The sequence below is a fragment of the Microcaecilia unicolor genome, chromosome 5 (genome assembly GCF_901765095.1).
Source record: "Microcaecilia unicolor chromosome 5, aMicUni1.1, whole genome shotgun sequence".
Lineage (NCBI taxonomy): Eukaryota > Metazoa > Chordata > Amphibia > Gymnophiona > Siphonopidae > Microcaecilia > Microcaecilia unicolor.
Window position 1 is genome coordinate 9,674,382 of NC_044035.1, and position 13,781 is coordinate 9,688,162.

General features: G+C 48.1%; 1 protein-coding gene across 1 annotated transcript in view; it reads left to right on the forward strand.

Annotated features, from left to right (window-relative positions):
• The window catches only part of HSPA12A (heat shock protein family A (Hsp70) member 12A), a 140,979-nt gene that overhangs the window by 52,994 nt on the left and 74,204 nt on the right, over nucleotides 1–13,781 (forward strand). The window contains exons 2-3 of the mRNA XM_030202649.1: nucleotides 8,344–8,429; nucleotides 11,552–11,676. Of these exons, the coding sequence (XP_030058509.1) occupies nucleotides 8,344–8,429; nucleotides 11,552–11,676 (211 nt within the window). The remainder of the gene's footprint in view (nucleotides 1–8,343; nucleotides 8,430–11,551; nucleotides 11,677–13,781) is intronic.

Below are 13,781 nucleotides of genomic sequence, written 5' to 3' on the forward strand. Positions count from 1 at the left end.
CTGAAGGAGAGCTCTGGAATGAGGGGGCATACGACGAAGTTAAGAGGGACCAACTGAAAGTAACAGGATAGATCATAAGGAATGCCAAGCCAAATGCAAAGCGGAGATAAGGAGGGCAAAAAAGGACTTTGAGAAGAAATTAGCGTTGGAAGCAAAAATACATAGTAAAAATTTTTTTAGATACATTAAAAGCAGGAAACCGGCCAAAGAGTCGGTTGGGCCGCTGGACGAAAATGGTGTTAAAGGGGCGATCAAGGAGGACAAAGCCGTAGCGGAGAAATTAAATGAATTCTTTGCTTCGGTCTTCACCGAGGAGGATTTGGGGGGGACACCGGTGCCGGAAAGAATATTTGAAGCGGGGGAGTCGGAGAAACTAAACAAATTCTCTGTAACCTTGGAGGATGTAATGGGTCAGTTCAGCAAGCTGAAGAGTAGTAAATCACCGGGACCTGATGGTATTCATCCCAGAGTATTAATAGAACTAAAAAATGAACTTGCGGAGCTACTGTTAGAAATATGCAATCTGTCCCTAAAATCGAGTGTAGTACCGGAAGACTGGAGGGTAGCCAATGTTACTCCGATTTTTAAGAAGGGTTCCAGAGGAGATCCGGGAAATTATAGACCGGTGAGTCTGACGTCGGTGCCGGGCAAGATGGTGGAGGCTATTATTAAGAATAAAATTGCAGAGCATATACAAAAACATGGACTGATGAGACAAAGTCAGCACGGATTTAGTGAAGGGAAGTCTTGCCTCACCAATCTAATGCATTTTTTTGAGGGGGTAAGCAAACATGTGGACAATGGGGAGCCGGTTGATATTGTATATCTGGATTTTCAGAAGGCGTTTGACAAAGTGCCGCACGAAAGACTCCTGAAGAAATTGCAGAGTCATGGAATCGGAGGTAGGGTATTATTATGGATTAAGAACTGGTTGAAAGATAGGAAGCAGAGAGTAGGATTGCGTGGCCAGTATTCTCAGTGGAGGAGGGTAGTTAGTGGGGTCCCGCAGGGGTCTGTGCTGGGTCCGTTGCTTTTTAATGTATTTATAAATGACCTAGAGATGGGAATAACTAGTGAGGTAATTAAATTCGCCGATGACACAAAATTATTCAGGGTCGTCAAGTCGCAGGAGGAATGTGAACGATTACAGGAGGACCTTGCGAGACTGGGAGAATGGGCGTGCAAGTGGCAGATGAAGTTCAATGTTGACAAGTGCAAAGTGATGCATGTGGGTAAGAGGAACCCGAATTATAGCTACGTCTTGCAAGGTTCCGCGTTAAGAGTTATGGATCAAGAAAGGGATCTGGGTGTCGTCGTCGATGATACGCTGAAACCTTCTGCTCAGTGTGCTGCTGCGGCTAGGAAAGCGAATAGAATGTTGGGTGTTATTAGGAAGGGTATGGAGTCCAGGTGTGCGGATGTTATAATGCCGTTGTATCGCTCCATGGTGCGACCGCACCTGGAGTATTGTGTTCAGTACTGGTCTCCGTATCTCAAAAAAGATATAGTAGAATTGGAAAAGGTACAGCGAAGGGCGACGAAAATGATAGTGGGGATGGGACGACTTTCCTATGAAGAGAGGCTGAGAAGGCTAGGGCTTTTCAGCTTGGAGAAGAGACGGCTGAGGGGAGATATGATAGAAGTGTATAAAATAATGAGTGGAATGGATCGGGTGGATGTGAAGCGACTGTTCACGCTATCCAAAAATACTAGGACTAGAGGGCATGAGTTGAAGCTACAGTGTGGTAAATTTAAAACGAATCGGAGAAAATTTTTCTTCACCCAACGTGTAATTAGACTCTGGAATTCGTTGCCGGAGAACGTGGTACGGGCGGTTAGCTTGACGGAGTTTAAAAAGGGGTTAGATAGATTCCTAAAGGACAAGTCCATAGACCGCTATTAAATGGACTTGGAAAAATTCCGCATTTTTAGGTATAACTTGTCTGGAATGTTTTTACGTTTGGGGAGCGTGCCAGGTGCCCTTGACCTGGATTGGCCACTGTCGGTGACAGGATGCTGGGCTAGATGGACCTTTGGTCTTTCCCAGTATGGCACTACTTATGTACTTATGTACTTAATAGGCTTAGGAGTAACCTAAGGAAGTATTATTTCACAGAAAGGGTGTTGGAGGCGTGGAATGGCCTCCCGGTGGAGGTGGTGGAGTCGAGGACTGTTTCAGAATTTAAAAAGGCATGGGATAAGCACGTGGGATCGCTTAGGAACAGGAAGAATTAGGGGTTACAGAGGATGGGCAGACTGGATGGGTCATGTGGCCTTTATCTGCCGTCATGTTTCTGTGTTTCTTGTAGTGCACAAGGTTAAAAATGACCATTCGGCCCCGTGGATACAGTGACCTGGCTGGGCGACGGGTGGAGGAAACTCTCCTGCTTTTCCTTTCAGCTGTATTTTGTTAAAGTTGACAGCAGGGCTTCAGCTTGATTCATAGCGTGGGGGTGCAGGCATGGGGTAATCTTTCCTTTCCGTGGTTCCAAAGCCTTTTGTTTTTTATTTAGTTTTAAATGGACTGGGTTCCCATGGTTACTGCAGATTATTCAAGTGCTCGTTTCCAAAAAGGTTCTTTTATTCAGTGAAGGAAAAAATACATAAAAATGTTTTTTGCTTTGTGAGGTAATCAAAGCTTGTTCTGCTCCTATTATGGGGATACTGGATCTGTTTTCTTAATAATTTGAGGTATACCAAAAGTGTATAGAATTTGCACCATGAACCCTATGAACTGAAGGAGGCGGTGAGGCAGTAATTTTTTTTTTTTTTTTACAACGGGCTCTCCAGGCATAGCCATCCCTGTAATTTGGGGAGGGGGCAATGCATTCCTTTCTGTCCCCCCCCACCCGCCAATGCAGATGTGCTAAGCATACCTTTGTTGGCAGGGATGGCGATCCCCACCAGCCAAATAAATGGAATTCCACTGCTCCCTGCCATGCGTTTCTGGCATACTGGGATTTCTCGCACATGCTTATGCATGAGAAGGTCCCGGCGTGACGCTCGGAGCCAGAAACAAGCAGCGGAGAGTGGCAGCAGTCTGTTCGGCTGGCAGGGCTCAGCCTCACAGCCAGCAAAGTAAAAGGCAGTTCAGCCCAAATTTGGGAGCTGCTTGTTAAAGTAGCCATGGGGTGGGGGTGGGGGGGCTACTTTACTTTACCATAATAGAACATTCAGATAACAGAGATATAACTTGTAAAAAAGGCCTGTTTCCGAAACCAATGAAACGGGCGCTAGCATGTGGGTTTTTTTTTGTGTGTGTGTGTGAGGGTGCGGTGTGTGTGCAGGTTGTTGACGGCTGCAGGGGAATGCTGGAACATTTATGCGCTGCAGGAATCAGCACCGTCTTTTTCCGGGTGCTCGGGGAATCCCCGAGGTGGGAGACAGCTTGCCTGAGGCTGGGGATGGTTGGGCAAGTCCTTGGCCGCTTCGGCAAAAGGGGAAGAGGAAGGGGGTGGGGAGTTACCTGCAGCCGCCTGAGAAACCATGTATTCTTTGTTTGTTTTGTATTATTAGTTTGCATTTCTGTTGAAGAAAGAGTGGATGCCTTTCGAATGATGGAGGCGGTTGTTTCGTTAGTTTGGCAGCCAGTCTCCAGCGATTCCTAGGCAGGGAAGGAGTACTCCTCCCCCTTCCTTGGTCGCTGTTTGCTGCTGGCTGGGTCGCGGGTAATCCTTCCAGCTGGGCCGCAGCTTGTCCTGTTCGCCCACGTCCCAGATGGTGACGGGCATGTTGTTTTCCGGCTCCTCTGACTCCGTGTCAAGCGATCCCAAATATAGTCTGTGCTATAGGCCCTCTGGCACTCTTCAGTACTGGCATTAGGCATTTAAAAATTTCCCCCCCTCCCCCGGTCTATTTTTGCACATACCCACAGCAGGAATATTCTTCTCTCGTTCCAGCGGTGGTTCTGTGCTCTCCGTGCTGCACAGATAATGAGCCATTCTGCTGGGGAATGCTCCTCCCTTATTGTCACGTAGTTTCCTCTGATTGGTCCGTCTTACGTTGCCTAGTGTTGCCTGGGAACGGTGTTGTGATGGTCCTTTGTGTTTCAGAATGTTGAGGGTGTTTTTTCTGATTGGTCCGTCATGCGAGGGCGGGGCAGAGAGACATGGTCAGTGTTGTGGCTTCACCACCATGAATCCATGAACCCTTCAGTGAGTGACTGAGTGACTTCAGAACGTTGTCTTCAGAACGTTGAGGGTGAGTTTTATTATAGTAGATATCAACATAATACTAATGAAACAGCTAATAAGCATTAGAACATTCAAATAACATGGATATAATACAGTAGCCTTCAAAAAGAAAATTTCTCTCTCTCTCTCTCTCTCTCTCTCTCTCTCTCTCTCTCTCTCTCTCTCTCTCTCTCTCTCTCTCTCTCTCTCTCTCTCTATATATATATATATATATATATATATATATATATATATATATATATATATCTATCTTTATCTATCTATCTACCGTGTTTCCCCGAAAATAAGACACTGTCTTATAGTAATTTTTGCCCCCAAAAATGCGCTAGGTCTTATTTTCAGGGGCTGTCTTATTTTTCGGGGAAACATCAGGGTTGGCCCGCCCGCCCTCCGTCACTCCCGGAACTAACCTTAAATGCCTCCTTTCACCTTCGCAGCAGCAGGGCAGGCCACTCCTTCCTTCCGTGTCCCGCCCTCGCCTGACGTAATGTCCGCGAGGGCAGGGCACGGAAGGAAGGAGAGGTCTGTCCTGCTGCTGCTTGCTGCAAAGGTGAAAGGAAGCGTTTAAGATTAGTTCCAGGAGCGATGGAGGGTGGGTGGAAGGGGGGCCCGGCGACCACGGGGGGGGGGGGGGGGGGGGGGGGGGGGCGGCCTTGTCCGGCTCTCGGCAGCTCTGCTTTCAAACAAAAATTTGCTAGGTCTTACTTTCGGGGGAGGCCTTATATCTACCAATTCAGGAAAACCTCTACTAGGTCTTATTTTCGGGGAAACAGGGTATCTATAAAATAACATGAACAGCTATATGTGCCCAAAAGTACTATATACATGTTTATCCACTCCTACCCTATCTGAGATAATATTTAACCATCTCTCTGACCTCATGTGGAACTTTCTTTAAATTAGTCACCTTACTTTCTAACTCCTCTTACTTATCTATATGTTTCATCTTTGCTTTACCCTTCACTGTCAATTAAAATGTTTTATTACGCATTGTGTTGACATTGTAAGTAGTATACTAGGCCATACTTTGTATTATTTGAATATTTTCACTGCTGTAATTGTCTATTGCTCATGTTTGATTTATTCTTACTGTACACCGCCTTGAGTGAATTCCTTCAAAACTTCTCCTCTCTTCGATCCCCATTGTGTCTGAAATGCATGAACCTTATTCGACCATAACATCACCTTGTATTTGTTTCTCTACCGGACTTGGCGAACGCCACTACGGTAGTATGTAAGCCACATTGAGCCTGCAAATAGGTGGGAAAATGTGGGATACAAATGCAATAAATAAATAAATAAAAAGGCGGTAAATAAATCCTAATAATAATAATATACTAATTCGTATTGTAACCAATCACCAGAAATATTTAAAAAAATGGATCTTCAGAGGTTGGCTTCCACTTAAGCTATTGGCTTTGACAACGATGGAAGCAGGTTACCGTATCACTTCATCAATCACAATATTTTAACTTTTTTTCATATTTTCTTTTTCTTTATATTTTTCTTTTTAGTACTCAAAATACCTAAAGATTTTATGAACATATTTAAAGCGTATAAGTTGATAAGCGTTACTTATCTGAGCTATAGAGAAGGGGTAAACGGGCCGACACGTGTTTCGCCCAAAGCTGTTTCAAGGCGTTCCCCTTAATCTTCATGCGGTGTGTATCACAACCTGCTTCTCAATAAAAAAAACAGGTTGTGCTACACAGCGCATGAAGCAGGTACTCCTTACGCCTTACAGTGGTGCATTAGAGACTGACTTGGCTGCTCTGTAGCCCCTTCCTGGCTTAAGTGAATCTGTTTCCTTGTGCTGGATTATATATCCGCTTTTTCTCTCTCTCTCACTGGTGGCACCAAAGTTTCTGGGCTCTTACCCAGTGGTAGCTTAGCAGTCCTTTGGACAATACTCTTAGAGAATGACATGCGGGCAATGTTTGCCCCCATCCTTGCGAGCTCTGTCCCTGCCCTGCGAGCTCAGTCAGACCCCATCTGCACAAGCCTCAAACACTTATGATTATACTTAAATCTTTTTATTAAAGTATAAAAAGGAACAATGTTCTGTTTCTTTAGATGACTTGAAAGTTAAATTACAGCCATATATTGGATGGGGTATATGTGGATTTCAGGAAATGTTCGGATACGGTTCCATATAGGAGGCTCATAAATAAACAGCCTACTGGCGAATGGGTCCTATGGACTGGACTAGAAACCAGGGACTAGATTAAATTCCCACCAGTGTCTACTTTTTGTCACCCCTCCCCTTTCTCCTTTCACCTTCTATCTCTATGTCCTCCCAGTAAGACCCACTTCCCTGTGTCTCCTGCCCCCACAGTGGCTCCAGTGTCAACTGTGGTCTTCCTTCTCCTTGCCCCCCTTCCCTGATGCAGCACTGACCCTCTCATGCCTTTCCTCCTACTCCCGATACAACACCGACCTCTCGCTCCTTGCCCCCCCAACCACGATGTCCTGGTGGTCTAGCGTAATGTGTGAGAGGAGGGAGCTTTGGCGTATGAGCTGCAGTCAGTGGCCAAACGCATGTGTCACATTCCAAATGCGTGCTACTTGGTGTCTCTGCCACAGGGTAGCAGTGTCCATGTGGTGCCATTCTTCTTCCCCAGGCTCCCCTCAGGTACTGCAGCCAACAAGAACCCCCTGGGAGCAGTGTTGCCAGATGGAAAAAATTTTCCTCGCCCAAAACCAGCCCCCAAACCACACAAAGTCCTTTGCATACGAATGACATCATTAATAAATATTAATTATGTCAATTTGCATACGAATGACACCATTAATAAATATTAATGAGGTCATTTGCATCCAATGACGTCATTAAGCCCACCTCCGTGGGGCTTCTATTGGCTGCAGCCGGCGAAAAAACCGTGGTCAGCCAAAAAACCGCGGCCGACAAAAAAAAAAAAAAGCCGCCCAAAATCCCACAACCCGCACGCGGTGTAAAAAAGCCACAGTGGGTCGCGGAAAGGAGCTCAATTGGGTGGGCAACACTGGCTGGGAGGGTCCTCACTCAAGGCCTCCATGTTCAGTGACATCCTCCTCTCTCCATGAGCCCCACCCTCCTGGCTAACATACTTATTCTTAAGGTAGCTTCGCTTCAGTGAAAGACTGTTCCATAAGGAAACCCGGCCTTGTACCACCCACCCTCTCAAACTCTAGCGTAGTGGTGCTTGGCTTTGCCATAGTTCAGGTGCTTCATATTGGGCTGACTGTACTAGTGCACCGGGAACTTGCAGAGGTCTCCCCTCCAATCCTAGCCAGGCCAGCGGTGCCTGAATTTGGCAGCGACTCTGCTCCTTTCCACCTGGGTGGGACACAGAACAGAGCTAGAGGGGGCCGACAGCAGGGATGTAGAGCTTTGCAGTTCTAGATCATAGCCTGCAGGGGGCAGGTGGGGAAGAAGAGGCTGGGGGTGGCTCTGGTGGCAGCTGAGTGTTCCTTGAATTGCAGGGCCGGGGAGATGTTTTATTGTGACACCTTTGCTGCTTATGCTGAGGCAGGGCTGCTGAGAAGGTGGACAAGATTCTCCCGGGCCTGGCCTCCAAGGGGGGCCCGGCACCGGGGTCTGTCTCTCTCCTGCTCCTGATGGGACCTGGGTGATCACATCCCGACAGGAGCAGGAGAGAGAAAACACCAGCACGAGGCCCCCCCTTAGAGGCTGGGGAGGATCAGACACAGGGCTTCAGGGCCTCTGGCTTGGTTGACGGGGGGTGAGGGGAAAAGCAGTCGCAGGGCAGGCAGTGTGGCGGAGAACAGCGGGCGGAGGGGGCTTGGGGACCCCCGTCAACCAAGGTATGAGGAGTTGCGGCGGGGGGCAGGGAGGTGGGGCAAAATGTGCCCCCCCACACTTTGGGCTCCCCCCCCCCACATTTTTGTAGTCTGGCTACACGATCCCGGGGGGGGGGGGGACACGGCAGCAGTGGCGCTGCACCAGGCCCTGCTCAGTCTCTCGGTGGCCCTGTGCTGAGGTACATCACTGGCAGTTACAAAAGAGCAGGCCCAGCTTTATTTTGATTTTTGCATATCTTTTATGATTGTAGCAGTAACTGAGCCTGCTTGATGGTTCAAATTGTCCCAGTGGTGTAGGTGTCACCTGCTCAGGCCACACACTGCCAGTTCTTGCATTTTTCTTTTTCAGATGGAGTTTCCACTGCAGCCTACTCATCCCCAGCAAGAAGTTTGGGGGACCCTGGGATAACACCGATGTCTCCGTCACATTGTGTGGTAAGAATTTATTTTAGTTTTGTAATCCTCCATTATATGGGAATTAGTACTATTAATACTACTAATCATTTCTATAGTGCTACTAGTGGAGGAGTGGCCTAGTGGTTAGAGCACTGGTCTTGCAATCCAGAGGTGGCCGGTTCAAATCCCACTGCTGCTCCTTGTGATCTTGGGCAAGTCACTTAACCCTCCATTGTCTCAGGTACAAACTTAGATTGTGAGCCCTCCAGGGACAGAGAAATATCCAGAGTACCTGAATGTAACTCACCTTGAGCTACTACTGGAAAAGGTGTGAGCAAAATCTAAATAAATAAAGATTCTAGAATTCTAAAGAATAACAAGATTCCAGGCAGAATTTCAAAGTGTAGCAACATTCCATGTAGAACCCCAAAGAGTAACAAGATTCTTTGGGGTGGAGGAGTGGCCTAGTGGTTAGAGCACCGGTCTTGCAATCCAGAGGTGGCCGGTTCAAATTACACTGCTACTCCTTGTGATCTTGGGCAAGTCACTTAACCCTCCATTGCCTCAGGTACAAATTTAGACTGTGAGCCCTCCTGGGACAGAGAAGCATCCAGAGCACCTGAATGTAACTCACCTTGAGCTACTACTGAAAAAGGTGTGAGCAAAATCTAAATAAATAAATAAAACACTAGACGTACACAGCACTGTCCACATTTATATGCAGGTACTTTCTCTGTCCCTAGAGGGCTCACAATCTGTCTTTGCACCTGGGGCAATGGAGGGTTAAGTGACTTTCCCAAGGTCACAGGGAGCTGCAGTGGGAATTGAACCCAGGTCACCAGGATCAAAGCCTGCTGCATTAACCTTTAGGCTACTCCTCCAGTGGTGTCAGCCTTCCCTGGAGTCACTGGCAGGGGTGGGGGGGGGGGGGGCGGCGGGGGGTGATAGAGCATGGGATGACCCTGGGAGGGAAGGAAGCCCAGCCCAAGCAATGTGTTTGTTGGAATAAACTGCAGAAAGAAAGTGGGGTTGTGATTTGATTGATAAGGGAGGTGGAGCTGGAGGTGACTTGTAGGGGAAAGTGGTCTTTGGTTGCCTGTACCCCCGCCAGGACCCTTGAAAGAGAGGGGGATCCCAAAATGGCTAAATAAACTCAGGCTGATTTAGGAGAAGTTGCTGCCCATAACAGTGGCAACTGTGAAGGTGTCGGAGCTGGGGGTGGGTAATGTTCACTCATGGTTGTTGGTGCTGAGGAGCTTAAGTCTTTTACCCCCTCTTCTGCAAACGCATGTAACATGAATAATGTGATACTGTTACAAATAAGGGGACAGTGTTAACCTGGAGTAAAGTGTGTCCTTAATATAAATGGCCGCCGAGAGTTGAAGCGGCCTCGTGAGACTTCAACTCTCGGTGGCCATTTTGAATCTCGAGACATTCACAGCAACAGGATGCAGGGCAAGGACAGAGCTCCGGGCAGGAAAGAGGGGGCTCTTTCCTGCTCCGAAGAGGTCACTAGACCACCAGGGCAGTAGATAGTAAGTAAGGGGAGGGGAGGGCAGGTGACGGGGGGGGGGGGGAGGGGAATATGTGACAGGGGGCGGGGTGAGGATGTGAATGGGGCGGGGGTGTGGGCGGGGCAGGGGCAGGTCATTTCCTCTTTTTGAGAGGACAAAATATGGTAACCCTACTCACAGACCCACTCGCTGGTGGCAGCTCTCCTCCCAACCCCCCCCCCCCCCCCCCCGCACTCACGAGGCCTGCTGCTTGAAATCTCAGGCAGCCATATTGAGATGGCTCCTGCTTATGCCGGTTCCAGTCGCAAAATGGCCACTGAGGAGGAGGAGGAGCGGCACCGAGCATGAATGAGTGGCTTCGTTCCTGCCCCCTGGCCTGGAGGGGTGGCAGCAGAGAGTGTTCGCAAGCAGAGCCTCTAATATAAACTAAGCGCTCACACCCGTGTACAAGTTACACATGCAAATCTTTAGAACACAAGCGCGTATACACACGCAAATGCGCACTTATACACATATGCCAGTGGGCCGCCAAAGTGCTATTCTGCAGGTACCCGCTTAGCTTACATTGCGCGGATTTGCAGGGGTGGAAATAGGCGGGACTCTCGCATGCATAAATTACAGATAATTACTGTAATTGTAAATTGCACAGGCAGCTGCCACACTTACTCCAGCTCTGTGGTTGGTGGACGTGACTGTGCCTTAAGGTTAGGTGTGTTGATGCCTCATTACACTGGTTATCAATGCAGGAATGCTTTGTTTCTAGTAGAGGTTCTTACAAGGCCCCCTCCCCCATTACAGAATTGCCTTCTATGTTCCTGGATTTTTTTGTTTTCACATCCATGCGCTGTGTGTGTATTCCTTCAGACAAAATCATTACATTTACACCTTTGATGGGGGCTCAGCCGGCACGGTGATGGCCAGTTCCCCTGCGCTTTGTTTCTTTGCCACTGATCGGGCAGTGGTGCGGAGCAGGGGCATAGCTAGGTGGGGGCATGGGCCCCCACAGATTTAGCCCTGGCTCCCTCTACTTTCAACCCCTCCCCCTCTGCCGCCTGCCAGGTACCTTTGCTGGCGGGGGTCCCCAACCCCTGCCAGCCGAAGTCTTCTTCAGCTGAGACCGGCGCTGAAGAGGACTTCGGCTGGTGGGGGTTGGGGACCCCCGCCAGCAAAGGTTCCTGGCGGCGGCAGAGGGGGGGGGGAAGTCGAAAGTAGAGGGAGCCAGGGCTAAATCTGTAGGGGCCCATGCCCCCACCTAACTACGCCCCTGCTCCGCACCACTGCCCGATCAGTGGCAAAGAAACAAAGCGCAGGAGAACTGGCCATCACTGTGCCGGCTGAGCCCCCGTCAAAAATCAGAAATGAGCTCAGAGCTCTACCACACACTGTTCTGAAATCCTGCAGGCATGAGGCGGACCAGCAAAAGGTACCTGTTGGCGGTGGTAGAGGGTCGGCGGAGGTGGTGGTGGGGGGGGGTTTGAAAGTGGCAGGGGAGGGACGGCAGCGGGGGGGGGGGGGGGCTAAAATGTGCTCCCTCACCTCGGGCTCTGGCCCCCCCTCCTGCCGAGGTCTGGCTACGCCCCTGGTGCGGAGTCTCTTCTGGGGATCTCGGCACAGTTCCTATAAGATTCTCTCTTCTGTCCCTGGCAGGATTCAGACTCCAATGTTGACACCGAACCTTCCTATCAGGTGGTGGTGGCTATTGATTTTGGAACCACCTCCAGCGGCTATGCCTACAGCTTTAGCAAGGAACCCGAATGCATCCATATCATGAGGTAAGAGCTGCATTGCAGCAGGCCTGGGCCAGGGTTGTGACTCCCCGGAGCTTTGGATGTATATCTGGAACTTTCTAGCCACCGTGGGATGATGGTGATAGCAGAGGTTAATTACAGACTTGCAGTGATATTTTCTGACAGAGTTGCTACAGTAACAAAGCTTTGAACAAGCTCTTCCAGCCCCACTGCCTGTAATTTGCGAATGTATCGGAGAATGCAGCACAGATGGAACCTTCAGACGCTCATTTGCCTGCATCGTTCTTGTGTGTGGATGTCTGGCCACCTGCGGAAAGCGCCACCCTGCACGTGGAGGATCTGGGGGGAGGGGGAGATAGAGTGGGGGGGGGGGCTTGCAGAAGTGCAGAGACCTGCCGCACTGCAGGGAGGGAGGAGCTGCTGATTCCTTGAGGGCAACGGGCAGCCTTTTTTTTTCTATAGGTCGGGAAATTTTCAGCATTCACAGGATCTCCAAAGTCAAGTTAAGTTTTAGGAGAGCTTTAAACTAGAGAATGACTCGGGGATAAAATTTGTCCCCGTCCCCGCGGGCTCTGTTCTCATCTATAGAAGCCTCGAACACTTATGATTTTATATTTAAATCTTTTTATTAAAGTATAAAAAGGAACAATATGCTGTGCAACTGTTGTGTATAAATTACAAACAGAAAACATTAATAACAGTGAGCAGCTATAAAAACCGTCCTTCCCACCACCACCACCCTCTAGCCTTCAAACCCCAACAGCAGCTGACTTCTACTACTTCAAGCAATCCTAATCCACCCTGTTAAAATGTCCAGGGGTACAAAATATAACCCGTTCTGTATGCCCTACAGGAGAGACGTGAAGCGTCTGTTCACGCTTTCCAAAAATACTAGGACTAGGGGGCATGCGATGAAGCTACAATGTAGTAAATTTAAAACAAATCGGAGAAAATGTTTCTTCACTCAGCATATAATTCAACTCAAATTCGTTGCCAGAGAATGTGGTAAAGGTGGTTAGCTTAGCGGAATTTAGAAAAGGTTTGGACTGCTTCCTAAAGGAAAAGTCCATAGACCGTTATTAAGTGTGGGACAGAGGATCCTGGGAGGACTATTTTTTTTTTTTACTTTTAAAGTAAATTTTATTGATAACTCAAAGTAAGCATACACAATAATGCCAATTTACAAACAATAAAAAACTATTCATGAACTATACAGCTTATAAACTACCCATACCCCCCCATCTCTCCCCTCCCCTTCCCATCCCCTCCATCCCACCCCTGTACCAATCAAATTCCAAAAACTTCGTATAAATTCAAGGAAGTACAACAGTACCAATAATCCAGAACTGTTTAGCAGATTACAGATTATGTATTGAACTTTGTACTCTATGTAAAACAGCTTATTACAAAACAGAGAAAATCAATATGCATTAATAAGTAAACTCCGACCCCTGGGACTTAGAATCTGAATATAAGGCATCCATATCTGAAGAAATTGTTTTCTACGTTTAGGTGACATCTTGGAATCTCTAGCCTCCCAAGATGCTAAAAGGTGCACCTGATTACGCCAATGCCAATAAGCGGGCGTTTCCGAGGAGGTCCAATATTGCAATATACACTTACGAGCTACCAAACTCAGCTTTCTGCATAGCAGAGTTGCAGGAGTACTCAAAGAGGCAAAAGCCCGTGGGTGGTCTAGCAAAAACTGTCTCTCCGTGCCCTCAATTTTATTCCCAAGTTTAATCAAAAACCCCCGAACTCGCTGCCAAAATGCTTGCACCCCTGGACACTGCCATAACGCGTGGTAAAAGGAACTATGACCCCCGGGAGGACTATTTTTTAAGTAAATCATGCATTCTGTGGAAAAAAATGTATATTAAATTACTGGGTTTCAGATCAGGCCCCATCATAATATTACCCATGCCCAATTCTTCCCCCCCCCCCACATCTCTTCCTCTTGTTCCACACTATACAACGGTGTTATCTCTGTGACACTTTGTACCCATACATTGTTCTACTTTATACAACTATGTTATTTGCTTGATACTTTTGTACCCGTGCTTTGTAAGCCGCACTGAACCTGCTATTGAGCGGGAAAGAGCGGGGTATAAATGCTACAAATAAATAAA